The sequence below is a fragment of the Hyla sarda genome, chromosome 5 (genome assembly GCF_029499605.1).
Source record: "Hyla sarda isolate aHylSar1 chromosome 5, aHylSar1.hap1, whole genome shotgun sequence".
In the NCBI taxonomy this organism is placed as follows: Eukaryota; Metazoa; Chordata; class Amphibia; order Anura; family Hylidae; genus Hyla; species Hyla sarda.
The window spans coordinates 328,289,777-328,312,583 of NC_079193.1; the positions used below are offsets into that span (position 1 = coordinate 328,289,777).

Genomic DNA, 22,807 nt, shown 5'->3' on the forward strand with positions numbered 1-22,807 from the left:
AAGGAACTGATGAAATGGCACAAGGGGCTGATGAAATGGTACAAGGGGGCGATAAAACGGCACGGGGGGGTTACTATATCTAAAAGCTGTGACAAAATGTTTGTGGGAGTGGAACAAACATGCGTGAGGGGGCAGTAATTATCAGAAATTCAGTTGGGGTGAGATTAAAGGGGTATTATATTATATATATATATTTATAAAAACTCCAGAAAGCTCCAGAAAGTTAAACAGATTTGTAAATTACTTCTATAAAAAAATCTTAATCCTTCCAATAATTATTAGCTGCTGAAGTTGAGTTGTTCTTTTCTGTCTGGCAACAGTGCTCTCTGCTGACATCTCTGCTTGTCTCGGGAACTGCACAGAGTAGAAGATGTTTGCTATGAGGATTTGCTTCTACTCTGGACAGTTCCCGAGACAGGTGTCATGAGAAAGCACTTAGACAGAAAAGAACAACTCAGCTTCAGCTCATAAAGGAAAGGATTAAGATGTTTTAATAGAAGTAATTTACAAATCTGTTAACTTTCTGGAGCCAGTTGATATATATATTTAAAAAAAACGTTTTTTCCTGGACAAACGCTTTAAGAAAACAGTCCAGCATAGGGCCCTAGTTCACAGTATAAACTAGGATGCAGATTCTCATTAAAAAATAAATAAATAAATAAACATTCCAAGTCAAAAAATGTAAAAATTCTGGTGGGTGTCCCTATTTTTTTTTTTTTTTTTGTGGCTTACACAAGACACGATACCAGCCACATATGTAGAATGTATGGGGCAGGTGGACATCAAACCTATCAGAACCCTAAACAAAGTCAGACCCCAGGCTTTATAAATTACAAGAAGCAAATATAATGTCCGGCAAGAGTGGCAGAGCTGAAATTGTCACTATAGGCTGTATCATAGTTTTCTATAAAAACACAAATGTTATATTTTTGGGAGTACGTCCCTTCAATGGTTCTTTCAAGATACTATAATAATGTGCCACTTGTTTCTGTCTATATTCTTCATGTCAGTATGGCAGATAATATGCTGACCAGAATAAAATGATGACAATATCCAATTTGTGGGCAAATCCAACACTTACCAAATATACCAAGAACTGCCAGCTCACTACAAATCGCTCTACTTTCAGTGCTGTAATATCTTGAGATACATTCGGAGAAAAGGTCACCAGAAGATACGTTCCAGTGACTGCCAAAGTCCCACCTGTAAAACAAATAAAACATATACATGTAACACTGACGTTTCAATGGTAATTTGGTATCTAATAAGTTTTAAAAGTGCATTAAAATTTAAAGTCTCCAGAGTTAACAGTGATAAAAAAGAATGATCAAGCGATTATATCATATAAAAGACTCAGCCAAATTGGAAACAAGATAGTTATAAAACATACACGTATCATAAAAAGAGGAGCTTTTACAGCTGCATACATAAATCTGAGCCTGTGAAATCCTATCAGACCATTCACTAGGACAGCAACAGGCCAAGACCTACACCATTAATGGATCAATCCAAAAATCTGGATAGGAGAAATGCTAAAATAAAGAATTTTCTTAGTAAAATGGTCCATTTTAAAAACATAAATGAATCTGCATTGTATTAATTGGGAAGCGCTGCCCCCTGTGAATACAAATTACATAGAGATACTGGTGGTTGCTCAATGGTTGTATAAGGTTAGAGAGAAAAATGTTGGGTTTATTTTCAGGGACAGCGCCACTCTTGTCCATGTGCTGGGTCTGGTATTGCAGCTCAACCAGTTTTTTTCTTACAGTCAAAGAGAAAGAAAAAAAAAATGCAAATCTTGAGACCAGACTGTGTCATTTTCATGGAACACCAAAGGGAACACCAAAGTGAGTCACAAGACTGACATAACTGAATGAGAATGACACAACCAGATAAGATAAAATGTTCACAGGAAGGCACGGTGTTAAACAAGACAACTTTACTCCTTTAGAAGGGTTTAGTTAAATATCTCCTAAGTTCCTTCACTTTGATCAATTTCTTCATTTTTAAAGGGGTACTCTGCCCCTAGACATCTTATCCCCTATCGAAAGGATAGGGGATAAGATGTCAGATCGCGGGGGGTCCTGCCGCTGGGGACCCCCGGGATCTCGGCTGCAGCACCAACCTGTTGCGGCTTCCGGAAACGCTGGAGGCTTCGGCTCCCGACCACAGTGACATGAGATTGTGAAGTCACGACTCTGCCCCCGTGTGACGTCATGCCCCTCTCCTCAATGCAAGTCTATGGGAGGGGGCATGACAGCCATCACGCCCCCTCTCATAGATTTGCATTGAGGGGGCGGGGCATGGCATCACACAGGGGCGGAGTCGTGACATCACGATCTCCCGTCACCGTTGTCGTGAAGAGTTAGGATGAGAGCCTCCAGCGCTGCCAGAAGCTGCAACAGGTGGGTGCTGCAGCCGAGATCCCGGGGGTCCCCAGCGGCGGGACCCCTGCGATCTGACAACTTATCCCCTATCCTTTCAATAGGGGATAAGATGTCTAGGGGCTGAGTACCCCTTTAAGCCATGCAGTTTTAGTGGTTGCTTGGATAGTGCTGCCCCATAACCACATAGGTAGTCTAGGTATCTGTAGAAACCCATCTAGCAACAGTAAAGGGGAAACAAATTGACAGTAGAAATAACCTTGTCACGAATGAGAGGGAACAGTGAAGCTCTGATATAAAAGGAAAGTCCAGCTCACCTCCCGTTCCTTTGTCCACACAATGATTAAATGAATGATCCAGCAATAAAGAAATGGCAGCTTTATTGTAAATCCTCGGTTAAAACAGCAACATACAACATCATAATAGTCTGTATCATTTTGACACGTTTCATGTTTTAAGCGCATGCTACTTATCACAGATTCATGGTTTTAACCAGTATCCATGCTGCGCATAGTGTAGCTGTGAATTACTTTTAATTTATTTGATTCACCTGTGAAGCAGGTTATTTAAATGTGATACGAACCTACCTGTGTATCTTTTGACAAAGAGCGCATACACTCGAAACGCTTCAAGTTGATGCAGACTTTGTGAAGTTGTATGTTGCTGTTTTAACCGAGGATTTACAACAAAGCTGCCATTTCTCCATTGCTGGATCATTCATCATTTCATTCAACAGTGAAGCTCTAACTCACAGCCACAGTCCCTACCTATTGCCTATCCGCCCTAAGTGACAGATCGACAACCACAAAGACAAACCCTCCCTGCTAAGTTCTGGGGCAGCGTTGTCAAAATAAGAAAATACAAAAACAGTAGGAGTCGGGAAACAGCTGGAGGCACACAAACTAACAGAGATACACTAAGACACACACAGTCAAATCAATGTCAGTGTAGCCGAGGTCGGAAATAGTGGCGTACAGCAACGCAGAGCAAGAGAAGAGTCAAGGGAAAAGCCAAAGATCATTAAACAAACAGGTATCCGGTAAGCAGGAAGTATCTAAAGGATAGGGGATAAGTTATAGATAGTGGGGGGTCCGACCGTTGGGATCCCCCGCGATCTCCTGAACGGGGCCCCTGCAGTCTGCCGAAGCGGCTGTTCCGACCCCACAGGAAGCCACGGCCAACACTCCTCTCCATGTATCTCTATGGGATACATGGAGGGGGGGGGGTGTCAGCCACCGCTCTGTGCGGGGGGGGGGGGAGGGGCGGTACGCCCCATTCCCGCAGACTTCCGAGGCCCCATTCAGAAGATCCCCGTTTGGATAGGGTAAAAGTTTTTTTTTCACTACACTACTCCTTTAATACTTTGGGGAAACTCAGAGGCGTAACTTGTAGCTTCACACCTCTGATGATTGTAAAAAATGTCCAGTGTGAGAGATCTGGACACCATTATCACCACGGGGTATAATCTTCTCTTGTGACTATAAGCACTTTCCTTTGGCTATTTATAATTGTACCTTACTATTAATGTGTGGCCGATGGTTAGTGTTGGAGCCTCCACTTTCTTGCTTTGTGCCCTTTGAGCAGTTTTCAAGGATTTATCATGTCATTTTAATCAGTTTTTATCATATTTTGTCTAAATTTGCATATATGTTAATAAAAATAGATTTTGACTCAGATATGCTCAATTTCTTGGTGTCTTCTGGGCCCCGATGCAAAAACTGCAACAGGGCCTTATGTGCCATTAAAGGGGTACTCCTCTGCCCCAGCGTTCAGAACATTTTGTTCTGAACACTTGTAGCAGGTGACGGGGGTCATGATGTTACAACCATACCCCTTCATGATGTCACGCCATGCACCCTCAATGCGGTCATGACGTAACGGCCACACCTCCTGTGTCGTCATGCTACGCACCCCCAATGCAAGTCTATGGGAGGGGGCGTGGGGGCCGCCACGCCCCCTCCCATAGACTTGCATTGAGGGTGCGTGGCATGACGACACGAGAGGAGTGGCCGTTACGTCATGACCCCCGCACCCAGCATTCTAAATGAACACCGGGTGCTGCACAGAGATCGTGGGGGTCCCAGCGGCTGGACCCCCGCGATCAGACATCTTATGCCCTATCCTTTGGATAGGGGATAAGATGTCTAGGAGTGGAGTACCCCTTTAATAATACTGGTCTCTTATGGAGCAGATGTGTTTTGGGGCCCCCTTAGGCACCAGGGTCCGCTGCGACTGCTACTTCTGCAACCCCTACAGCTACGCCTCTGGGGAAACTAGATGCTTGGACAGTGTCTTTAGCAGAAGAGGAGCACCCGTGGTCCTGCATTCACTGGAGATGTTGCTATTTTCTAAACAGTCTTTACACTCATGTTCACATACACCCCGGTGTAATGAAGAGCACACACGTCGTAAATACATAAAACATTTATTTTAGAGCGAATGCGCTGCCAGGTTTTTAGTAACAAATGTTGATGTGAACCCTGCAAAGCCGAAGCTACAGATTTCACTGTCTCAGTACAATGATATACTTGTTCACATGTAGCCAAACAAATATTTATAAGATGATACATCTGGAATGCAAACTCTCTCAGCTTACACCCTTCCCAGAGGAAAACTCTGAATTATACAAACTGTCAGAGATCTTTCAACATGAAATAATTACTTCCATATATGATCTGACTGATAAGAGAATTTCGTGTGGTGCCTCCACTGCCACTTCACCTTGCTGAGATGTAACAACCTGTGAATCTGTCCCCCTGATGAACTAAGAGAAGCGAAACGTGCGTTGGAGGACAGGTTATATAGGTTACTAGATGCGGTTATGTTTTGAATCTTAATTTTTTTTTTAAAATAAAGGCACTTCTTATATTTGCACTTTTGTATTTGTATTTTATTTTTTCCCAGTGACTGTGTACACTACTAATAGGAACTTTAACAGTATAGGAACTGGTTCCTGAGGCACGGGGGTCATCCTTATAAGGACAAGTGCCCCAGCTACGTGCCACACAGCTAGGGGAAGGTGTGGTTAGGGGCCAGACCTGCACTACATTATAGGGAATTATTGGGAGTTTAGGTATAGCGGTACATCAATTTTCCCTATACTGAAATCCACCATTTCTTCTTTAGGTCCTAATATAAATATATTTATATATATATGTTTATGAGCCCTTATAAATATGCAATGTAATGGGTCACTGACAAGTGACAACCGATTATACATGTGCAATAATCCAGGTGGTGGACGTTACAATTCTTTTGTTCTATTCTTTGGGATTTTTTCTTTGCGGTCACAAGAGAGTTATAGGGTTTGTGTAATAGGGGATATATGTTTTTTATCTGAATATACCCAATTAAAGTGAATTTTGAATCTGTAAGTCATACCCCAGGTTTATATTTGAGTTTTCATACTATGATGGGGGATCTGTGATAGCCCATTACAGACTTTAACATTGAGCTATCTGGTTTTCTGGCCTGGATCAGGACTGTAAATAAGAACAGGTTACGTGCACTCAATGCCAGTTGTAGGACAGCGAGCCGCCAGGTCCACCCCCCCCCCCCCCCAGACGGCATAACGCATTTCACAAGCCAGGTTCAGTCCAATGGATCAGAGCCAGGGAGGGCGCTGCTGATCTTTTAAGGTCTCACAGCAGGCAAGATTTTAATGGAAATAGGAATGTTACAACACCTTTTAATATGGAACATTATATTAGAAAAATACTTCTTTTCAAGGTAACAGGTTTTATGGATTTATGTCAAAATAATTGTAATCAAATCAATATATTTTTATTTTATTTTTTAAAACTGTTAATATAAGATAGTTTTCTTTTTTGCCTCACCAGTTTATAAAACTCTATCAATGGTTTCTCCTATTGTTAAGAAGTTCACTTTTACTTTGAGGGTTTTTTTTGTATGCAATTTATCAATAAAAAAAAAAAAAAATAACTGAAAAAAAATATATAACACAATTTTTATTTTATTTTATTCATAATATTCTATGCCACTTTTCTTATTTAATAAAATCAGTAACAATTATGCTTAGAGGCAGAAATAGTCTTAAATAGACCTTTGTGCTTCTGTATTTCGTCTCCCAGTAAATTATCGGAATCCTGGCACAAGGCATCGAATTTCCATTACTCTGGTTAATTCATTGTGAGCTGAGGGAATCACAAAGGCATCATTTCCCAACAGGGCACCTCCAGTTGTTGCAAAACTACAACTCCCAGCATGGCCAGACAGCCAAAGGCTGCATTTGTATGTTCACACAGCAGTGTCTCCATAGACCGCAATGCATTTCTGAGTGGATGCCGCAGGAAGGATTGACCAGTCAATTCTTTCTGCGGAGACCGGAATCGGAAATTCCACCACGTGCACGACGCAGCAGGATCCCATTGCTGCAACGGAATTTCCAAGCTGAATTTTTCGGCAGAATTCCACTCAGAAATTCCACCATGTAAACGTAGCCTGTGTGTACCTAAAGTTATTTTTTACATTGTTTCTCTATGTGTTCGTTGTGTGAACTTGCAACAAATTTATTAAAAAGGTGCATCTTCTTCACTAGTAGCTAAATAGCTTAGATCTAAGTACGTTTTAAAATGTGGTCTGGGCTGGAGTGAGAACGTGCAAAAATGTTTGCGTAAAAAAACTTGTAATCAACGAAATAATTTCTTTTTACATTTATTTTTAAAAACTGTTATTAAAGGGGTATTCCAGGAAAACATATATATCAACTGTCTCCAGAAAGTTAAACAGATTTATAAATTAAACAAGATGCGGAGAAAACAGAAATTCACCAGGCACTGCAGTACTGCCTCATACAGCGTGTACGGGATGAGATCACACCTGAAATAATTGGACCGCTGCTCTAAAGTCTCTTTTAGCCGGGGGTGCTCACTATGCAATACAAGCGAACAGCAACCAGGTATGGGAGTAGTGGAAATAAGTGGCACTCACCCCAAAGATGACTTTGAAAACAGGATTTAATTCCAAATGACAGCGTACAGGTAACAGGGAACAGATGTCTTCAAGCGGGGAGGACAGAGACCATAGCCATGGTCAGAAGCGGGGGCACACCACGAAGCAACAACTAGTTTCACGTCATCACGACGCTTCTTCCGGTTGTAGGTGTATGCCTTCCCTAAGCAGGTGGGTTACTTAAAGACACACCTTCACATAGCACGTCACAGGTACACAAAACAAATAGTGAACAACAATAACAGTATGTGCATGTTTAAAAACACTTAGAAAAAGCAAAAACATGTGATTATGACAGGAAAGAGGAAAAGTCATGCCTTTCATTAAGTCCGAGCGGACCGACGGCATCCAGCTTAAGAATCCATAGCGCTTCACGCTGTAATAGGTAGCGATGCCTGTCTTCACCCACTGGAGCTACTCCCACTCTCTCCAGGCCGACAAATTTTAACCCCACAGAGCTGCCTCCATGGATTTCGGCCATATGTGAGACAAATCTGGGGGATACCTTTCCGGACCTGAGAGAGTAGAGGTGTTCCCTCACTCTTGTGCATAATGCACGTTTCGTTTTGCCCACATAAAAAAAATTGCAAGGGCATATTAAACAATAAACAACATGGGTGGGTTTACAAGTTATCAGCTGTCATGAAGGCAATGCAGGCGTTGATTTACCCCCCTCCTCTGAACAACCTCCCCCCTAATGAAAAACGTGCACTGGAATGGCTTAGTAATAGAGAAGAACTACATATTACAAAAGCAGGTAAGGGGGCAGCCACAGTAGTATGGAGTGTGGCAGCCTATAATACTGAAGTGGAACGTCACCTCAGTGATGTCAATACATATATGAAATTAAAAGACAACCCCACCAGACGTATTTTAGATCATCTAAAATCACTACTGAGACGCTATGTGGAAGGTTCTATTATCAGTCAGAAAAGCTAGTCCCCTTGTCACTAAAACCAGCTAAATGGTATGTGTTACCGAAGGTACACCAGAGTGTCACCCACGCCACAGGTAGGCCCATAGTGGCCGGTATAGGGTCTCCTTCGGAGGCCCTATCAGGCTACCTCGAATGGCTTTTGGCCCCTCTCTTAAACTCTATCCCCACTCTGTTAAAAGACACAGGCAAATTACTGACAGCCTTTGAGGGCTTCTGCTGGCAAGACTCCTACAAATTGGTCTCCATTGATATTGAAAGCTTGTACACCCGCATCCCGCATGGTGCGGGAGTACAGGCCATGCGTTCTTTTCAGATCCCCCAGGTTTATTGATTTTGTTTGTGAGTCACTCCTCTTCGTCCTACAGAACAACACATTCCTACGCGATGGTCAGTGGTACAGGCAGGCCCTAATATTTTTTTGACCCTATTTGAACAGGAATTCATTTTTTCTTCAAGAAATCCGTTTATTCATTTCATCAAGGGATATTTGAGATACGTGGATGATGTGTTAGTTGTGTGGGATGGAGAGGAGTCGGACTTTGCTGCTTTCGTGCAGTACATGAATGAAAAAAACACAGTGAACATGTTGTTCACTAGTGTGTTTGGCAACAAAGTATTGGATTTTTTAGATGTCCATTTGGAGATTAAAGATGGTTCCCTTGTAACATCAGGATACCGAAAGGAGACAGCAAAGAATGCCTTGCTGCACTATGAGAGCTCGCACCTTCCACATGTTAAAAATAATATTCCTTATAGTCAGTTTTTATGACTAAAAAGAGTAAATAGTGATTCTAACACTTATCAGATGCAGGTAGAAGCCCTCACTACACGCCTCCTCGAACGCGGTTACCCCAGGAAGATAATTGAACAAGCTTATGAGAAAACAGAAAAAAAGACACGAACTGAGCTACTACATCCCCCCAAAAATAGAGCCGCTAATAGCAATACAGATAGACGCTTCACTTTTTCTTTTGCCAATTCACCTCTTAATGATTTAATTCGGAAAATTATCTATGACAACTGGTATTTTTTTTTTAAATGATGATGAATTGGGAGTCCTGGCAAGAGAAAAACCAATAGTCACCTTTAGGAAATCTAAAACCATAGGTGAGGTAATTAAAAAGAATAAAAACAGGAGGTCTCAGATTGTTACCAACTGGCTGACAGACTCAGAGCCGAAAGGGAATTACCCCTGCAGGAATTGCAATTATTGCACTTATAATTTAGCCAAGAGGAACTTTTCCCTTGGCGGCTCGGAGATATATGTCAATCAGCTGATAACTTGTAAATCCACCCATGTTGTTTATTGTTTAATATGCCCTTGCAAATTTCTTTATGTGGGCAAAACGAAACATGCATTATGCACAAGAGTGAGGGAGCACCTCTACTCTCTCAGGTCCGGAAAGGGATCCCCCAGATTTGTCTCACATATGGCCGAAATCCATGGAGGCCGCCCTGTGGGGTTAAAATTTGCCGGCCTGGAGAGAGTGGGAGTAGCTCCAGTGGGTGAAGACAGGCATCGCTACCTATTACAGCGTGAAGCGCTATGGATTCTTAAGCTCAATGCCGTCGGTCCTCTCGGACTTAATGAAAGGCACGACTTTTCCTCTTTCCTGTCATAATCACATGTTTTTGCTTTTTCTAAGTGTTTTTAAACATGCACATACTGTTATTGTTGTTCACTATTTGTTTTGTGTACCTGTGACGTGCTATGTGAAGGTGTGTATTTAAGTAACCCACCTGCTTAGGGAAGGCGTACACCTGCAACCGGAAGAAGCATCGTGATGACGTGAAACTAGTTGTTGCTTCGTGGTGTGCCCCCGCTTCTGACCGTGGCTACGGTCTCTGTCCTCCCCGCTTGAAGACTATCTGTTCCCTGTTACCTGTACGCTGTCATTTGGAATTAAATCCTGTTCCTGTTTTCAAAGTCATCTTTGGGGTGAGTGCCACTTATTTCCACTACTCCCATTCCTAGATTTGTAAATTACTTCTATTAAAAAATATTAATCCTTCCAATAATTATCAGCTGCTGAAGTTGAATTGCTCTTTTCTGTCTGGCAACAGTGCCCTCTGCTGACATTTCTGCTTGTCTCAGGAACTGCACAGAGTAGAAGAGGTTTGCTATGGGGATTTGCTTCTACTCTGGACAGTTCCCGAGACACGTGTCAGAGGGCACTTTGACAGAACAGAACAACTCAACTTCAGCAGCTCATAAGCACTGAAAGTTGAGTTGTTCTTTTCTGTCTAAGTGCTCTCTGATGACACATGTCTTGGGAACCGCCCAGTTTAGAAGAGGTTTGCTATGGTGATTTGCTTCTAAACTGGGCGGTTCCTGAGACACGTGTCATCAGAGAGCACTTAGACAGAAAAGAACAACTCAACTTCAGAAGCTCATAAGTACTAAAAGGATTAAGATTTTTTTAATAGAAGTCATTTACAAATCTGTTTAACTTTCTGGAGCCAGTTGATATATATATATATATATATATATATATATATATATATATATATATATATAAAAAGTATTTTTTGCTGGATAACCCCTTTAATTCTAGTGACCCTACATTAAAAACAATCACAAAAAACATCACTAGAGATAGGACACAAACAAAGATATACTAGTAAATATGTGCACATTGTAAATAAATTATTTTTCTATATTTTTTTGTTTTGTTTATATATATAAATGCATGCCTGCCTATCAAATCCCGCTGACAGCAGGAGCCGGCCAGATATTCTTCCAAACCCTCTAATGATTCACATATCAAGGATAACTATGAGGACTGCGGAGCCCCATATTATTCGTAGAGCCAGCACAGAATGATAGAATATATTGACATGCATATGGCAAACATCTCATTAATTTTCTTCAGTTTGGTTTCAGAAGAAAAAAAAACAAAAAACCATAACCTTGTCGGCTTCCAAGTAAATGCTAAGTCATTTCTGGACCAAGACATGGAAAAAAGAAGGCAAAAAAGCGGGGGCCTGCATTCCTCGAAACATGTGTATGCCATCTGAATTCTGCTCAAAGATGACTGTACTCATTTACATCGGTGTGGGAATCCTGCGAATAAATAATCCATTGGTGGAAAATCACTGGCTGACTTTATATTCGGAGGTTTCATTTGTTTTGTATTGTCTTCTAGGAGTTGGTTACGGTGCTGACCCTGCAGATCTGTCTGAGATAACAAGAGGAATTTACTATAGGAGTCTATCGTTGACAGATGGAGGTTGGAAGAGGATGGTACTTGAGAGGGCGAGACTTGGATTGGAAATTTGCGCTCAAAAGTGTTTCGGAGATATGCCATTGTCCGAGGGGTGCACATCTATCATGGAGCCCATAGCAAAATTTAGAATGCGCCCCACTCTCCGCCGAGGGATCCTGAAAATGTACCACCTCTTTATTGTAGTTATGATCCATTCTGTTTTTAACTTTTAAAGGGGTATTCCGGGCAAAAACATTTTTTTATCCCCTATCCAAAGGATGCTGAGACCCCCCGTGATCTCCCTGCAGCACCCGCACGTCCGTCACGCCCCCTTCCATAGACATGAATGGAGGGGGCGTGGCATGACATCATGTCCCCAGTCCCGGAAACCCGGAGGTTTCCGAAACTAGAGACGCAGTCCCCTCTTCGAATGCGGGTGCTGCAGGGAGATCGCGGGGGGTCTCATCAGCGGGCCCCCCGCAATCAGACATCTTATCCCCTATCGTTTGGACAGGGGATAAAATGTTTTTGCCCGGAATACCCCTTTAAATTTGTAATACTTTTAATATAAGGAAGGTTTATTATTCCTAAAAGACTATAGGAAGCTCAATGCACATGAATTTATGTAGATAAAGGGGTACTCCGGTGGAAACCTCTTTTTTTTTTTTTTTTTTTTTTTTTTAATCAACTGGTGCCAGAAAGTTATACAGATTTGTAAATTACTTCTATTAAAAAATCTTAATCCTTCCTGTACTTATTAGCTGCTGAATACTACAGAGGAAATTCTACTCTTTTTGGAACACAGAGCTCTCTGCTGACATCACGAGCACACGAGCGCTCTGCTGACATCTCTGTCCATTTTAGGAACTGTCCAGAGTAGGAGAAAATCCCCATAGCAAACATATGCTGCTCTGGACAGTTCCTAAAATGGACAGAGATGTCAGCAGAGAGCACTGTGCTCCTGATGTCAGCAGAGAGCTCCGTGTTCCAAAAAGAAAAGAATTTCCTCTGTAGTATTCAGCAGCTAATAAATACTGGAAGGATTAAGATTTTGTAACAGGAGTAATTTTCAAATTTGTTTAACTTTCTGGCACCAGTTGATTTAGAAAAAAAAAAAAAGTTTTTCACCGGAGTACCCCTTTAAAAGTTTATCCCAAGATCTAAAGTTATCTCCTATCCACAGCATAGAGGATAACTAGCGGATCGGTGAAGGGATGACTTCTGGGACCCTCACTTATCCCTAGGACAGAAGACAATTGTCCCCCAAACAAATGGAGCAGCTGTGCACATGTGCGGCCAGCACTCCTTTCCTTCTCTACAGGGAGCAAGTAACAGATTCAGGAAGCCACTATGTCAGGGAAAGTAGTATAATGTGTTTGCTATGGGGCTTGTGGTGGCACAGCATAAGTCATGTACCCTGCCTGTAAGGATATTGCTAGTCTTGGCTCCAATTGGTAAAATCAGGATGACAGATTCTTAAGACTCACACAAGCCTCTACGTTACATAACCTGTTTATTTATTTATTTTAATTATACACGGTTGCCCAATGCCAAAATGTTTTGTATAAAAGGGGACAATATTTGTTGTGTCTAAAAATGTTGTGGTTGTATAAAAACAGAACATAAGCATTGGTTTAAAAAAAAATAATGATTCAGGCTCTTGACATTCTATTATTTAAATGTGCAGTAAAATTTTAATTGGTTGGGTTTACACTTAAAGACATTGGACTCCAATAGAAAGGTGCCTATAAGCGTTAGACTTAAAGGGGTACTCCGCCTCTAGACATCTTATCCCCTATCCAAAGGATAGGGGATAAGATGTCAGATCGCCGCGGTCCCGCTGCTGGGGACCCCAAGGATTGCCGCTACGGCACCGCGCTATCAATACTGCGCAGAGCAAGTTCGTTCTGCACGTAATGACGGGCGATACAGGGGCCGGAGCATTGTCACGTCATGGCGCCGCCCCTCGTGACATCACGGCCCGTCCCCTTAATGCAAGTCTATGGCAGGGGGCGTGACGACTGCCGCGCCCCCTCCCATAAACTTGTATTGAAAGGGGCGGGTCGTGACATCACGTGGGGCGGAGACGTGACGATGCTCCGGCCCCTGTATTGCGCGGGACCGCGGCGATCTGACATCTTATCCCCTATCCTTTGGATAGGGGATAAGATGTCTAGGGGCGGAATACCCCTTTAAGTTGGAGGAACCGATTGATTTTGCTGGGTGCGGCCAACTGTCTAAAGTGTATTGTGGCTTCTTGAATGGTTGGGAATCAGATCTACTGCAATATAGTACAAGACAAATCACATGGGGGGGAGGGTATTTATCAATTTTGCCTGTTGACAGTTTCTTTTTACCCTTCTTTTTTCAATTTGGTTTTCGTGGACATGCACCAAATTTATCATTTGGTGCAAGTTGTTAGTAATTTTGGCTCAAATGTTGAAATCAGCCGTTCACAGCACCTTTTACACAGAACTTACCCCCACAGAGGACGCATATATTACCCCGTAGAGCAGCCATTTCGGAGTCCCTCCTGCAGTATATCAGCAAGTGACATGAGTTATTTTCTTTTGTGGGGTTTATGGCCACTATGTGAAATGGATTTTATTTTCAACTTGGGTATTTTTTTTTTTTTTTTGTTACTTTAGTGCAGTGGTCTTCAACCTGCGGACCTCCAGATGTTGCAAAACTACAATTCCCAGCATGCCCGGACAGCCGTTGGCTGTCCGGGCATGCTGGGAGTTGTAGTTTTGCAACATCTGGAGGTCCGCAGGTTGGCGACCACTGCTTTAGTGCTTACCTTTCCTGAACCTGTGTGGCCATGTCCAATACTGGCTCAACGGAGGGTAAAGGTCCCTCACAGACAACTATGTCGCAGGATAGTATTGAGCAGCCCTGGAGGCATCGCTGCTTTCACAAAAATATTTTTTTTTTTATGTATTATGACGCCTTTACATTTTCTGACATTGCTAAGTGTGTTTTCCATGTGCAAAATTTCTTGGCGGAGATTTGCGCCAAAAAAACGGGATTTGCACCAAAATTGCGCCAAAGATCGATTGGCGCAAATGATGAATTACTGACTAAAGTTGAAATCACACACAGGACCGTGTGATTTTGAGAAAGTTGTAAAAATGACAGTGGAGAAGATGCGTCAAACTTTGGCGCAAAAAGTACTGCTGCCAAAGTTACGTGAAAAAAAACACATGAATCCTTTGATAAATACCCCCCATGGTCTTTGATGACGGGAGGGATGAGGAGGGAGATAGGGACGGGGGAGGGGTGAGTTCAGAGAGCAGAGGCAGTCAGAGTGACACTTAGATCTCCAGCGCTTGATTCGATGCTTATACTGTTCACTACTGCTCTATACTTCTCTCCATGCTGCTGCTGCTTTTTAGGGTGTGTATAGAGACATAGGAGAGCAGGCCCCTCCTCTAAATGTGTGCAGTGTGCAGAAGACATCTGAGAGGGGACGCTTAATCCACCAGATCAGGGAACTGGTAAAAAAATGGTCATGCACAATTTATACATTCATTGGCAAATAATAAGCAAGAATGAGTTGTTGTGTGTACATTACCCATCCACCTAATTTGTCACAATAACCATCCTGCTTCTCTTAGTCCAATAAAGCGCTCCCTTTCAAAGTCCACCAACTGTGCAAAATGTCTCCAAGTGCGTTGTAGAGGAACATCTAGCAGTTAACTCTTAAAACAAAAAGTAACCTCGGAGAGTCTTTTTATATAGCAACGGGGGAAGCACTTTTACACCCTCTTGTGGCCAGACCCAGTGTCAAACCTGTAATCAGACCTGTAAAAGGCCCAGGCAGTCAGTGTTTGATAGTTAGGGGTCTGACCCTTAGGACTGAGACTGAGTAGATTTACCATGCAAAGCCACCTTGTGTTAAACAAAAAAAAATTATTATTTAAAAGTGCCCCTGTCGTTTAAAAAAACATGCCCCATAGACAAGTTAAAAGTTTTGATCAGTCGGGGTCTCGGTGCTGAGATCCCCACTGATCAGGAGAACAAGCGCTTTACATGTCCTGTAGCTACAATGTTAGCCTAGGGGCTGGGAGAGAGTAAACTGCACTACTGCACACTTCTCCCAGCTTGTTCTCCTGATCAGCTGGGGTCTTAGCACTGAGACCCCAACCAATCAAAACTATTCACATGTGTCTGTGCCATGTTAAAATATTTTTGAAATGACAAGGACACTTTAAAGGGGTACTCCGCCCCTGGCATCTTATCCCCTATCCAAAGGATAGGGGATAAGATGTTAGATCGCCGCGGTCCCGCTGCTGGGGATCCCCGGGGATCGCCGCTGCGGCACCCCGCCATCATTACTGCACAGAGCGAGTTCGCTCTGTGCGTAATGACGGGCGATACAGGGGCCGAAGCAGCATGACGTCATGGCTCCACCCCTCATGACATCACGGCCCATCCCCTTAATGCAAGTCTATGGCAGGGGGCGTCTATGGCAGGCAAGTCTATGGCACGATCTCGCTCTGCGCAGTAATGATGGCGGGGTGCTGCAGCAGCGATATCCAGCAGCGGGACCCCGGCGATCTGACATCTTATCCCCTATCCTTTGGATAGGGGATAAGATGTCTAAAGGCGGAGTACCCCTTTAAGGCCCCATTCACGCAGTGAAACTTCCGAATGGAATCCAACGGGAAAATTCAGCTTGGAAATTCCATTGCAGCACATTCCTATTGTTTTCAATGGGATTCTGCTACACCGTACAAAATTTCTGCGGCCGAAATTTAAAGGGAACCAATCAGCATATATTAGCCCCGCCCCGACGGCTTGAATGACGGCTCGCGTCAACGCTCTGCTCCATCTGCTTAGGTGACGTGAGCCATCATTCAAGCGGTCGGGGCGGGGCCACGGCGAACAGAGCTGGGAAGTGTAAGTCCCCGACCAGGGGACTAATTGCCGGGCGGCCGGGGGGACTTTATAATTTAATATCTTCACCATCCCTGGGGGCACAAACATCCCCAGGGGATGGTGAGGATAACGATTTTAGCATAAATATCGCATTGCCAAGCGCTATGTGTGCTAAAATCTGCTTTAAAGTTCAGACTGCACAGAATTTGCCCGGAAATGCATTGCAGTCTATGGAGATGGCGCATTTCCGAGTGGTCCTAGCGCCTGCTTGTTCTGCCTGGACCTGTTGCCTGCGGAGTTTCTGGCCGGAAATGTTCCACTGTGTAAAAGGGCCCTAAAAACTGTCCAAAAAATATAGATGTAAGAATTGCCTTTTATTTAGATAGGGGTTCAAGAGCCCGGGACTAGTAAAGATCACATAGCATATAATGTATATGTCAATTATATATATGTATATAATGATCGTAACCAACAAGCACCAAAAGGTTTACCTAGAATTATAAATCAATTTACCTTTCCTATGAATACACATATATCTACGCTGCATTGTAACCTGTAGGTGTCATTATTGTTACAGTTCTCTGCAGTGAAATCCGGACAGGCAGCAATATTCTAAGTATCGAAATGATTGGAATAATATTAACTTCCATTAAATGTCATTTTAATGTCTTAAATTAAAGCCAGCAATGAGCTGAGTCACCCCTGGACGACATCACCGCATAATCTGCTTTGTAAGGGAATTTCTTGTATTACAAGCAACGAAACGTAATAAACAAGCGTGCTCAGCATCTCACCGTGTCGTGACTGGATGGGAATTTAGAGACATCCCTTCCCCTCTAAACCCACTCCCAATAGAATAACCCCCTTTTCCCCAAAAAGGACACTGACACATATTGTGGAAAAATTGGGCTGTGTGGCCCGTGTATTTAACAACCAAATAAATAACAGTTAACCCCTTAAGGACCACGGGTTTTTCCGTTTTTGCACTTTCATTTTTTCCTCCTCACCTTTTAAAAATCATAACCCTTTCAATTTTGCACCTAAAAATCCATATAATGGCTTATTTTTTGCGCCACCAATTCTACTTTGCAGTGAGATCAGTCATTTTACCCAAAAATCTACGGCAAAACGGAAAAAATAATAATTGTGCGACAAAATTGAAGAAAAAATGCCATTTTGTAACTTTTGGGGGCTTCCGTTTCTACGCAGTAAATTTTTCGGTAAAAATGACACCTTCTCTTTATTCTGTAGGTCCATATGGTTAAAATGATACCCTACTTATATAGGTTTGATTTTGTCGCACTTCTGGCAAAAATCATAACTACATGAAGGAAAATGTATACGTTTAAAAATGTCATTTTCTGACCCCTATAACTTTTTTATTTTTCCGTGTATGGGGCGGTATGAGGGCTAAATTTTTGCGACATGATCTGAAGTTTCTATCGGTACCATTTTTGTATTGATCGGACTTTTTGATCACTTTTTATTCACTTTTTCATGATATAAAAAGTGACCAAAAATACGCTAATTTGGACTTTGGAGTTTTTTTGCGCGTACGCCATTGACCGTGCGGTTTAATTAATGATATATTTTTATAGTTCGGACATTTACGCACGCGGCGATACCACATATGTTTATTTTTATTATGTTTATATATTATTTATATGGTATTTCGGAAAAGGGGGGTGATTTAAACTTTTAATAAGGAAGGGGTTGATGTGTGTGTGTTAAACTTTTTTTTACCTTTTTTTCTTTTACACTTTTAGTCCCCTTAGGGGACTTTTAGGAGGAATCATTTGATTCCTCATACAGATGAATGGGATTACATACAATCCCATTCATCTGTGTGCTCTGCGCTCGATTGATAAAGCCTGGTCCTGCCAGGCTTTATCATTCAGAGAGCCGGAGCCGACACAGGAGGAGAGGTAAGCCCTCAGGCTACCTCAGCAGTGGATCGCTCCTCCGCAATCGCTCTGCGGGGGAGCGATCCACCGCACTGGGCCACCAGGGACTGGATACAGGCACCTTTAGACTGTGGCGGCTGACAGCGGCGATCTAAAGGGTTAATAGCCGGCCGCGGCGATCGGCTATTAACGCCGGCCCCCAGCTGCAAGAATCAGCTGGGGGCCGGCCGGTATGACGCGGGCTCGAGTCGGGAGCCCGCGTCATACCTCGGTAACGGCCATTGGCCATTATACATATAAACATAACCAAAATTCACTGGAGGACACTCCCCTCCCCCAATCAGACTTGTGCACCATGCTCTTACCCCTGGCTGTGACCACCTGGCCCAGGGGCACCTAGGTAACCTTCTGCACAATCCCTCAAACTCCTAAGGCCCAGAACCACCACCAGGAGGCCCAATTGAACAATCTCAAACAAACATTTATCTTTCAAACTACTACCTCCCCCGGGCCCCTTTCACACGTCACAACACCTATCAAAACCCAACCAACCAAACGACAAAAAACGGGTGGGTGGGTCCTTCTTCCTGCTTCCACACGCCGACTGGTGAGTTCCACCCCCCATAGCACCCCCTTATATACACTCCCCCCTCCCCTCCAGATGACCTCCCTGTCACCTCACTTCCAGGCCACATGCTGCCGACCCTTAAAGGGGCAGCAGTAAATTAAAGGGGATATCCAGGAAAAAACTTTTTTTTTTTATCAACTGGCTCCAGAAAGTTAAACAGATTTGTAAATTACTTCTATTAAAAAAAACCTTAATCCTTTCAGTACTTATGAGCTTCTGAAGTTGAGTTGTTCTTTTCTGTCTAAGTGCTCTCTGATGACACGTGTCTCGGGAACCGCCCAGTTTAGAAGCAAATCCCCATAGCAAACCTCTTCTACTCTGTGCAGTTCCCGAGACAAGCAGAGATGTCAGCAGAGAGCACTGTTGGCAGACCGAAAACAACAACTCAACTTCAGCAGCTGATAATTATTGAGAGGATTAAGATTTTTTAATAGAAGTAATATACAAATCTGTTTAACTTTCTGGAGCCAGTTGGTATAAAAAAAAAAAAAATAGTTTTTTCCTGGAATACCCCTTTAGCCCCTTATACCCCCCATTACCTACCATCCCTCCTGTAACCCAAATTACCCCCTATTCCATATGGAAAGGGCCACTAAAACCCCCATCAAGGTGCCACTACGCCAGGGTTTTTTTTGTGCGAATAATCTCAATAATGGTTATAGGGGTTTCCTGTGGAAAAGTTTTTTTTTTTTTTTTTAAATGAACTGGTGCCAGAAAGTTAAACAGATTTGTAAATTACTTCCATTTAAAAATCTTAATCCTTTCAGTACTTATGAGCTGCTGTATGCTGCTCATCAGAGGAAATTATTTTCTTTTTGAATGTATTTTTTGTCTTGTCCACAGTGCTCTCTGCTGAGACCTCTGTCTGTGTCAGGAACTGTCCAGAGCTGCATAGGTTTGCTATAGAGATTTTCTCCTGCTCTGGACAGTTCCTGGTACAGGCATCAGGTGTCAGCAGAGAGCACTGTGGACAAGACAACAAAGAAATTCAAAAAGAAAGGATTTCCTCTGTAGCATACAGTTGCTAAAAAGTACTGGAAGGGTAAAGATTTTTTTAATAAAAGTAATTTACAAATCTGTTTAACTTTCTGGCACCAGTTGATTAAAAAAAAAAAAAAAAAAAGTTTTCCACTGGAGTACCCATTTAAGAACAAAGAAAATAAAAGTATTATAGGAGTTTTCTATTTTCCTCTAGCTACCTACCGATCGAGAGAACATGGGGTTTACCTCTAGTCCAATAGAGTAGTGTTTCCCAACCAAAGTGCCTCCAACCAACCAAATTTTTCTTTAACATCCCCAGTCAAAGTTTTAGTTTTTACCATCTTTACACTTCCAGGACAGAAGAATTTTTGGGGAGGGGGCGAATTTAACCCACACGTAATCATTCTGTATGGAAGTATCAGCAACCTCCTTATTACTTTTGTGCCTAAACATGTATGTGTGGTGTCCCAGCACCAAAGGCTGTCTGGTGGGCTTCGGACATCCTCGGGCAGACCTGAGGCACAGGTTTGGGCCTACTAAGGGACTGGTTATTATTGCTGTAATGTTCAAGCACTTTATCAGACGTTTCATACATTTTTCTAAGTATTATGTGTTATTTATATATGTGTTATACCTTTAAGACAAAGGAGCAGTGTGGACCCATGTGACCCTGCCTGCCAAAGGGTACTTCTAGATTCAGTACGGTAGCATATAGAGTAGTGGCGGGGGGGTTGCCCCAATTTAGCCTAGGGCTGTAATCTAAGCTGAGCTCAAGTGTGGTAAAGGTGTGAGCTGTATGCGCAGAAGCACTAAGGGAAGTCCAGAACAAATCTAATCTCAAGTCCCATCCAGTCATTCTGCAAGGATCCCCCGCATAGAGGAAATTCAAGCCTGGCGGAGAAAGTCTCCGGACCTTGTCAAAACCCTTGCGACGACCTGGAACAATCTTCAACCTCATATCAAGTGAGTATTAATTCAGTGGGTAAAAGCACCATAGGTCCCAGCAAGGCAACAGGGCTCCCAAGGGGTTACACTGCTCCCAAGGCAGTTATCCATAACCCAACGTCGGTGTGTTCATTTATTCCCTGTGTCTGGCCTACGAGAAGCTGTCTCTAACCTTGAACTGTGTATAGGCTAACAGTGCCCTGGCGTCATGAAGTGATAATGTATTTCCTAGCACCCCTGTGGCTACCACATATTCCGGTGGAAGCAGGGGAAGCAGTGGAAGGTAAGTTAAAGTTTATTTTTATTTGTAGTAGCATGGGCAAAATAGAAAAATAAAAGAATAACTTGAAAACTCCGTAAAGGAGTTATCCAGTTATTCTTTTATTTTTCTAATGCTACTACAAAAAAAAAAAAAAAAAAACTTTTAACTTACCTTCCACTGCTTCCCCTGTGCTGCTGGAATCGGTTTCCCATCCTCCATCCCCGGTCTTCTTCCTGCTTCTGGGACCTGATATGCAACACTGTGCTCAGCCAATTGCCAGCCTCAGCGATGTCCCACCTCAGCTGGTCATATGCGGAGCGGGAATGTCATGTAACAGACCTGGGCCAGGTGTTTTTCCTGGTGCCTTTGCCCGTTAGGTCACATAACCGCTCAGCGTATCATCGGTCGAGGCGGGGCATCACTGTGGCCGGCAGTTAGTTGAGCATAGTGTTACATGTCTGACCCCTAGAAGCAGGAAGTAGACCTGGGGCGGAGGATGGGAAACCGATATCGATGGCACTGGAGGTAATGGTGGGAGATAAGTTAAAGTTATTTTTTTTTACGGACACAGCCTGGGCAAATAAAAAAATGTTGGATAATTAAATTTACATGTATGCTGACAGCAATGTTGTCTATTGCATCTGAATTCAGGATCAATCATTATCCAATGAGTACACCAGACAGAATTCACCAGACAGAATTCACCAGACAGAATTCATCATACAGAACTCACCAGACAGAACTCACCAGACAGAATTCACCAGACAGAATCCACCAGACAGAATCCACCAGACAGAATCCACCAGACAGAATCCACCAGACAGAATCCACCAGACAGAATTCACCAGACAGAATTCACCAGACAGAATTCACCAGACAGAATTCACCAGACAGAATTCACCAGACAGAATCCACCAGACAGAATTCACCAGACAGAATTCACCAGACAGAATCCACCAGACAGAATTCACCAGACAGAATTCACCAGACAGAATTAACCAGACAGAATTCACCAGACAGAATTCACCATACAGAATTGCAAAAAGTACCTGGATTATTTTTTATTTTATTTCTTACCTATTACATCGGATGCCCTTAATGATTCCTTCAAGAACAAAACCGAGATTGCTGCACTTCCTGTAATAAAGAGAATTTTCTTGTTATTAGCAGAAAAGGCAACGGATTGTGCAAAATGATTGTTGTCTCTTTACCTGTATCTAATGTTCATGTTTTAATAAAGAAGACCATTTCTCTCAATGGTGAGTGCTACAGTGATTTCTTTACTAGGGGATGTTAAAGGGGTTGTTCTGGGATATAAAAATGTATTACTTTCCTGGCCCCCTGGCACTCCACTTCAGGGTTCTTGCCAACACTGCCCAGTCACTTTCCCCTTACGGGACCGGCCATAGAGCAGAGTCATGTACTAAACTGTAACCACTGCATGTGGGTAAAACCACGCCTGCATATGGCAGCAAGATGTTGCAAAAGTGTGCAGCCATTGGTCTCTGCATGTGGGAGTGGCCTTGCCCACCTGTGTCCGTTACATCTTAGTACATGACTTGGCGACATGGACTTATCCCTTTAAGCAGGGAGAAAGTTCATGGGCAGTGTTGGCACCAGTGAATGACAAAAGTGATAATTTTTTGGATCTGGACGTATTAAATAGTTTTACATATTTGAAGATTAGCAGATTCTGGATCATACAGTA

The 22,807-nt window shown here is 42.9% G+C and overlaps 1 protein-coding gene across 6 annotated transcripts in view; it reads right to left on the reverse strand.

The window, feature by feature from the left end:
- Positions 1–22,807, reverse strand: part of NIPAL2 (NIPA like domain containing 2) — a 187,191-nt gene that overhangs the window by 71,498 nt on the left and 92,886 nt on the right. For all 6 annotated transcript variants that reach the window (XM_056522367.1, XM_056522369.1, XM_056522370.1 and 3 more), the window contains exons 4-5: positions 22,177–22,236; positions 1,082–1,203 (exon numbers count right to left, since the gene is read on the reverse strand). In XM_056522367.1, coding sequence (XP_056378342.1) covers positions 1,082–1,203; positions 22,177–22,236 — 182 coding nt within the window. The remainder of the gene's footprint in view (positions 1–1,081; positions 1,204–22,176; positions 22,237–22,807) is intronic.